Here is an 8,628-nt window from a genome sequence, read left to right on the forward strand (position 1 = left end):
CGCCGTTCAACGGGCAAGTCAGTCAAAGTCCATACTTCGTTTTCATACATGGATCCTATCTCGGATTTCATGGCTTCTAGCCATTTGTCGGAATCCGGGCCCGCCATCGCTTCTTCATAGTTCGAAGGTTCACCGTTGTCTAACAACATGATTTCCAAGACAGGGTTGCCGTACCACTCTGGTGCGGAACGTGTCCTTGTGTCCACTAGTAGGACTCCTCCCCCTTGGAAACCCTAGGCGCATGGGCCTTGTGGGGCTGGTGCCCTTGGCCCAAGCAGGCCAAGGCGCACCCCCTACAGCCCATGTGGCCCCCGGGGATGGGTGGCCCCACCCGGTGGGCCCCCGGGACCCCTCCGGTGGTCCCGGTACAATACCGATAACCCCGAAACTTGTCCCGATGCCCGAAACAGGACTTCCCATATATAAATCTTTACCTCCGGACCATTCCGGAACTCCTCGTGACGTCCGGGATCTCATACGGGACTCCGAACAACATTCGGGTTACTGCATATACATATCCCTACAACCCTAGCGTAACCGAACCTTAAGTGTGTAGACCCTACGGGTTCGGGAGACAAGCAGACATGACCGAGACGACTCTCTGGTCAATAACCAACAGCGGGATCTGGATACCCATGTTGGCTCCCACATGCTCCACGATGATCTCATCGGATGAACCATGATGTCGAGGATTCTATCAACCCCGTACGCTATTCCCTTTGTCTATCGATATGTTACTTGCCCGAGATTCGATCGTCGGTATCCCAATACCTCGTTCAATCTCGTTACCGGCAAGTCACTTTACTCGTACCGTAATGCATGATCCCGTGACCAGACACTTGGTCACTCTGAGCTCATTATGATGATGCATTACCGAGTGGGCCCAGTGATACCTCTCCGTCATACGGAGTGACAAATCCCAGTCTTGATCCATGTCACCCAACAGACACTTTCGGAGATATCCGTAGTCTACCTTTATAGTCACCCAGTTACGTTGTGACGTTTGGCATACCCAAAGCACTCCTACGGTATCCGGGAGTTACACGATCTCATGGTCTAAGGAAAAGATACTTGACATTGGAAAACTCTAGCAAACGAACTATACGATCTTGTGCTATGTTTAGGATTGGGTCTTGTCCATCACATCATTCTCCTAATGATGTGATCTCGTTATCAATGACATCCAGTGTCCATAGTCAGGAAACCATGACTATCTGTTGATCAACGAGCTAGTCAACTAGAGGCTCACTAGGGACATGTTGATGTCTGTTATTCACACATGTATTACGATTTCCGGATAACACAATTATAGCATGAATAAAGACAACTATCATGAACAAGGAAATATAATAATAATGCTTTTATTATTGCCTCTAGGGCATATTTCCAACAGAATCACTCCACCGAAGGGCAAAAGTGCTCATGCCCAAGTTCCGCCTCGAGATTGCGGCGCTTCTTTCCGAAAGTCCTCTCCTGATTTTTTCTAGGCCAAAATGACTTATATACCAGACGATGGGCACCGGAGGTGAGCTGAGGAGGGCACAACCCACCAGGACGCGCCTGGGCTCCCTGGCGTGCCCAGGTGGGTTGTGCCCACCTGGTGGGCCCCTCTGGTAGTTATTTGCTCCAATAATTCTTATTTATTTCATAAAAATTCCTTCTGAAGTTTCAGCTCATTTCGAGTTGTGCAGAATAGGTAGTCTGACGTAGCTTTTTGAGGTCCAGAATTCCAGCTGCCGGTATTCTCCCTCTTTGTGTGAACCTTGCATATTATGAGAGAAAAGTCATTAGAATTACTCCTAAAAGCATTATTATGCATAAAAACATCATAAATAACAGTAGGAAAACATGATGCAAAATAGACGTATCAAGCCTCCTCCCTTGATGTGGCTTCTCTCCTTTGATCCAAGGGCTCGAGATGAGCCCAATCCTCTCCCAAATCATCCCTTGAAGGCCAAAGAAGTCATGGGAAAAAAACAGGGACAAATTCCACGAAAAATCCAGTCACGAGAGGCAACTTTCGGTGTTGTCTGGAGTCCAAACAGACGCTCAAACGACCGCACGCGGTCATATGGAATGCCCTCTTTTATACTGTTGCCCCTCTTCGGTAAAACGTTCGTCATTTTTTCATACGAACTCAGAATTTGACGTTCTTGGGATCGTTGGATTCGTATGATCGACGTTGGTCAATTTCTGGGTTTAGATCTTGATTTGGAGCATTTTGGAAAAAATGATGTTTCCCACCTTCGAAATGGCTAAGTCTGGGTCCTGTGTGTCCATCGTTTGAACTCCTTTCATTGTGCTAAGTACTTGGAAAGTACATCTCACCTACAAGACACACAAAGACAAAGAAAAATAATAAAAACTAACGAACAGACGCCAATTGATTCCCCTGCCTTATCCCACCTGTGACATGGTCGCCGCCACAAGCTCCCCGATCTGGCTGACGATAGGAGGACGCGCGCTCCCCGTCCTCGAGCTCCTGCCAGCGATGCTCCAATGCCATCGTTGTGCGACACCCAAGGATTCGTCACTGCCGCCAGGAGCTATGTTGCGGCGTTGAGGAGGGGGTGGGCGAGAGTTCATGTCTTCCCGACGCTGTTGCCGCCAGGCTCGTATCCTCATGTGGACATGGAGTCTATGCGACCGCCAGCCACGCCCCATTCTTCTCCCTCTTCCTCTCCCTCCCAGTTCATGCTCCCCTGTCTCTTCCCCCATTCTTAAGGTCAATCTCGTGATGGACTCCTGATTTCTGGACATATAAGTTGCTTGTTGTGCTGCAGCCTATGGGTCGTTGATGTAGGGTGTGGAAACTCACGACGGTTGTAGGGCGTCCTTGGCGATGATGTCACCTGCATCAACCTCTATGTGATCAACATCAGCTTATTTTCACTTGGGAGTAGGTGCTACTGATGCCATTTGAATTTCCGAGCAATCTCGCACTTTGCAGGTTCGTCTACCCATGTCACTATCCCCCGCAACAAGTGATAACTCGGTAACAAGCATCGCTGAGAAAATAAACTGGGAGATACCATGTCAACCAAAGTGCATCACTTCTTGTTGAGGCTAACCCATAATAGTTTCCCTTTGAGACTCTCACTGAAGCGTACAGGAATATTGTGACATGATGTGTGTGTGTGTGCTGCAAAAGATTAGATAAAGACAGCCCGCAAGGAAGTCAAGAAACTATGGAGAAGTTCGGAGCTAGGACTACATCCACATGGATGCTAAAGAAGTAGTAAAAACAGTACCAGACCTATCGGAAGGTCAAAGGGTGCTGGTTATATGCATTCTATGGAGGTGGTGGAGCCACTGAAGCAAGGTAAATGTTGGGGGGCATATAGTCACGCCACAATGCGGCTTGACATTTCAGTACCGTGGAGCGCAAGCGCATGCAACTAACAGTGGCAAGCCAGCAACACAGTTCCTTCTCTGAATCTGAGCCTCTCCAATTTTCCTTGAATCATTTGCAAGCTACACAAAGCGGCAAGCCAGCAACATAGTTCCTTCTCTGAATCTGATCATGTCCACAGGTAATTTTCTATGGTTCATTCCCAATTTCTTCCCCTAAAATTTTACTTAGGTTGTTGTCTATTTGTCTGTGTTACCATAAATATATTATGAAAGATCTTGTTCGGCGACCTTGTTGCTTACAGATTATGAAAAGGCACAATGGTTTCACAAAAAAATTCAGTTGGTAGCATAAACAGTTCACTCGATTGTGTTTACAGTTTAGTGTACGTCTACTGTAATACTACCTATATAAACTAATACAAGACGCTTTAGATCACTAATCTAAAACGTCTTATATTAGTGTACACAGGGAGTACTATATAAATGGTTCGGAATTTGTATTGTCCTTTAGCTTCGCCCGCCCACCCTTTTGTTTGTAACTCCTCCACTGAGTTACATTTCTCATTTCTGCTACAAATGCTTACTGTTCGAGTAGTATTATAAGCTGATGATCAGCAGATTAGCTAGCCTGAGATTGGCTCCTTAGGTCCATCAATTTTGGGGGCCTTCTTTTCGTTGGCTCAAAGGCAATGAAGGTGATGTCAAAACCGTAGTTTACTTCTGACAGCTGCATGTCATGTAATAGAGCAAAAAATTCGTTTTTCTGCTTCGTCACCATGGACTAATTGTGTTATTCTTTACTCCCTATGCTAAAAGTGAGTAACACGCATGCTTTAATGTCTGTTCAATTTTTTTTACTTTGAATTAAATTATGGTGTGTAATAATATATTTGCAGGAAATGAATAATGTTGATATCTGGGATGAAAGCTATCATGATAGTTTTGTGTTCTCTCTACAGGAACTAGGTGGACATGTAACCTCAGATGCTTAGTTGATGAACTTTTTCGTATTATACATGTGATATTTAGACAAACCCAAATATCCCTTTTCCTTGCATGCTGGGTATAATGGGCCTTTTGATTATTTTGAAGAATGGTATTCGTGACTCAAAGAACAAGCCGTATTGATGGAGATGGCGAGCGTGAATTTGTAGGCGGAGACAGTGGGACGAAGAACAAGAATAAGAAGAAAATTGATTGGTGGTAGAAAGGTTGAAAATGTCAAGTTGGTGGTAGAAAGGTTGAAAATGTCACGTGAAGTGCATTAGAACATAAAGGTGTATGTTCGGCATGAGTAGTAATGAGCAATTAGAATGTGTGCCCCGTGCAACGTTTCACGGGCATTCACCTTGTCCAATAAAAGAAAAGTAGCCAAATCTTGTCAACTAAAATATTTTCATCCGTAAAACACCATCTCTAGCCTATGCACCTCCCTTCCTCAGTTGGCAGCAAATACAACACACTGCTAGAATTAAAGCTAGACCTACGTCAACGGTGTATTCAACGAAATCTTCAAAGGTAGAAGCACAAGGTTCAGAACAAAACAGAAAAATTGTTCTGGCAGATCACAGAGTTAAAATAACTGACATCTTCTTAACTGAAACTTCCTACTTCCCTTGTAAAACGTCTTATATTTGTTTGCAAAGGGAGTATACAGTAGAGCTGGACTTCCGGGGTCCTAATTGGTTTGAAGCTGCCAATGTTTTCTTTTTCAAACTATTGTCGTACAGGGCTAGAAATTCATGGTGTTTAAGGATAATAAAATCGTTCGAATCAAACTTATTGGGAGTACCATATTAAGCTACAGGGATGACCAAAATATCATCTGTATTCCTCTAGAAGTAGACATTTCAGCACTGGGTTGGATTGCACGTATACAGAATCACTAGAATACGGCTGGCTTTCTGAATTTTCTAATGAGTAAATTGTTTTAAGCTCGCAATGAGATCTTGCCCCTGAAAACAAAATTCAGTATGAAGTTACCAAATATGACCAAATAATAACTTCCCATCTATAATCTGTACATCTCCCAACCTCAGTTGGCAGCCAATCATCTCAGGAAATGAATTCTACAGAAAACCAAGGATAGTATAGCATATCAACAGAGTTAAATCAAGACATACGTCAGCGTGAATTTAACGCAATCTTCAAAAGGCAGAAGCACATTCAGAATTTAAAAAATTGGCCGAACAAATCATAGAGTTATAAAATTCAGACAACTGACTTCTGAACCTTCCTAGAGTACGGCTTGACTTCTAAAACTCTTAGAATGAGAACAAGTTAATGGCGTTAAAAGCTCGGAATGAAATACTTACCCTGAAAATAAAATTCAGTAAAAAGTTAACAAATCAGGTTACAAACTTTCCACCTGTAGAACAATCTGTAGCTGACTGCATCTACACAAGGAAAAATAAGGACCTGCGTCAAGAGTTTACTGAACCATGGAGTATGGCAGAAGCAAAAGGTCAACTTTCCGGAGCAGCTTAATCAAACAAGGCATAATCAAAAGATAAAATTACCAGAGCAGCTTACACAACCATGGAGGTTTGCTTCAACGAAATCATCCAAGTTAAGAGGAGAAAGTTAAATTGCTGAAGCAAGGCACGTTTGTAACAACAACTGGATGATTCATTGATTTAGCAAATCTGACTCATTTTTACACTGTCTGTAAAGGGGAATATAACCCCCTATGATTGACGACATAGGAACATTCGGAACAAAGCCAATAAGAGATTCAGGCGACGGTAATCTAAGAGGAGGTGAACTTGGTGACGGCCTTGGTGCCCTCGGAGACGGCGTGCTTGGCGAGCTCGCCGGGGAGGACGAGGCGCACGGCGGTCTGGATCTCCCGGGAGGTGATGGTGGGCTTCTTGTTGTAGCGCGCGAGCTTGGCCGACTCGCCGGCGAGCTTCTCGAAGATGTCGTTGATGAAGGAGTTCATGATGGACATGGCCTTGGAGGAGATGCCGATGTCGGGGTGGACCTGCTTGAGCACCTTGAAGATGTAGATCTTGTAGGTCTCGACGCTCTTCTTGGCCTTCTTCTTCTTGTCGGCGCCGCCGTCCTTGCCGGGCACGCGCTTCTCGGCCTTGGGCTTCTTCTCTGTCTCCACCGGCTTCTTCTCCGCAGCGGGCTTCTTCTCGGCCTTGGGCGCCATGGCGGCTTCGGCGGAGGCGACAAGAGATCGGATTGGGGAAGGTTGCAACGCGCGAGGTGGGAGACTTGCGTTGGGGTTTGAGTTCTGGGTTTCGGAGGACCGGGAGGTGCGAATATATGGGGGTGCGTCGATGGGCGTGATTGGTGGAGACTGTTGGGGTCCGGATCGGTGAGGTGGCGGGATGTGGGATCGTTGGATTTAATGGACGGCTGGATCTGGGCGCGCGCAGGGAGTGGATCCGTGTGCTCGTCATGTCGCAGTTCCGCGCGCGGGAAGGTTTGTTTGGGGGGGCTTTCTTTTTAGGTGAAGTTCGGGGGGCTTCTTGGTGCGTTCTGTAGCGATTAGGGCGCGCTTACCATAAGCTGGGCTAGGCCTTGGCACACCGAAAAGGATCCGGCCGTTGCACAATTATATTTTTTTTGGGTACTGTTACCCAGCTGATGTTTGCTGAAAGGGAGGTGGCAGGCCAACGTCATTTGATGGTAGTTTAAGTTGTGAAGAAAGATCAAATGACGGATGTTTTAAAACGAAAAAATGCCTTCTCGAAGGAAACTGTCATGTCACTCTGAAGAAACTGTCATCCCCTCATAACTAAAAATGCCACCTAAAACGTTCGCAAATGCCACCCTCCCTGGTGAAGGTTCGCTAGTTAACGGATATATTTTTTTCGGTCACAACTATATGTGTGTGCGCGCGCTATAAAAAATGCTATATATGTGATCATCAATCCTTAAACGATAACTATGATAAACTGCCTAAAGAAAACTATCACCAACAATGGATCCTCCAACCTAACTATGTTACTAGTAAGATTTTTCCTCAAAAGGATATATGGTGAACATTTCACCTAAACTAATATGTTAATACTTCTAGTAAATATAAACAATGTCGGTGCTGGACTAGCAATACAAATAGAAGTACTCAAGATTTAGGGCATGTTTGATTCAACTGGATTTTTGAGAGATTTTGAAGAATTGCAATCCTTGAAAAAAAATCTACGTTGGTTGGTTGATTCGTAGAACTGAATCCTATATAAAAAGTGTAACAATCCCTTTGTACTATAATCCATGGAAATTTTAGCATCCACTCAAACCTCTTGAAAATAATTTGTTGTTTCCCTACGATGCAATGAAGCAGACAAAATCATGTAGAATTCAAATGGATGTGGCACTGGAATCCTATGTTTTCTCCTACTCATTTGTGTTTTGTAATCATGTGAATCGAGATGCCCCAACAAGTTAGACTTACCAACAGGCGAGATAGAGACAAAATTATATATCAACAACCAAATAGAACACGCAGATGATGATATTTATGCCCGGAGAATCCTTGGGAAGATTCTACATATCTGTTGGAGAGACTTAGGCATCTACTTTATCTTAGGCCACATAGTTTGAGCTCGAATGTAGATCTTGAGTTGGTCATTGGCCTTCACTGACTTCTTGAGACTAATGCTCAACCTAGGAAGCTCCCGGATGACTTGAACTGTCAAGGTGTTCTCACAACTCCTAGGATAACAAGCATGATGGAAAGCTTATACTGAGTAAATATGCAATTTTTTGACTAATTTAATCCAAGAATTATCACTAGCATGGCATTGACGGAATTAACAACATGCTAATATTGGATCACGAAAGCACATACTACACTAACAATAGATACATCTACGCATAACGCTAGTATGGCTAAGACAGTAATAAAAATGAGCGGGATAAACGAATTGTACCCTCCAGTAGGCCAAGCAGAAGCCACAGCGGTGGTGGCGGCAACAGCGGCCTTCTTGTCGGCTTCAATTTTCTCGGCGGCGGCACGTTCGGCGGCGGTGGACATGGTGGTGATGATGACGGCACGGACATAGAGGAAGTAGCGGATCGGAGGCGAGCCTGTGAGCTCGGCTTGGCTCATTCCCGCAACCCGCGTCGTGGCGAGGCGGGCGGCGGAGGAGGAGTGCGCGAGGGTCTCTTCTCTTCTCAAGCTCCAATAGCATGTAGAAGAGAAACCCTTATAAAGAGGTCCAATTCCTCTCCAACTTCCGGGGTGGAACTAAACTTTCCACTACACCTAGTGTCAATAAACCCACATGAGCCCTTAGAGATTTTTCAGAAAATGTTATATGG

At 44.9% G+C, this 8,628-nt stretch overlaps 1 protein-coding gene across 1 annotated transcript; it reads right to left on the bottom strand.

Moving 5' to 3' along the window:
• Positions 1-5,960: 5,960 nt before the first annotated feature.
• LOC119277538 (histone H2B.5-like) lies at positions 5,961-6,611 on the bottom strand. Its single transcript, XM_037558819.1, has one exon. It carries the CDS (start codon positions 6,509-6,511, stop codon positions 6,104-6,106), a length of 408 nt encoding a protein of 135 aa, XP_037414716.1. The 5' UTR covers positions 6,512-6,611; the 3' UTR covers positions 5,961-6,103.
• Positions 6,612-8,628: the final 2,017 nt, after the last annotated feature.

The sequence above is a fragment of the Triticum dicoccoides genome, chromosome 3B (assembly GCF_002162155.2).
Source record: "Triticum dicoccoides isolate Atlit2015 ecotype Zavitan chromosome 3B, WEW_v2.0, whole genome shotgun sequence".
Taxonomy (NCBI): Eukaryota; Viridiplantae; Streptophyta; class Magnoliopsida; order Poales; family Poaceae; genus Triticum; species Triticum dicoccoides.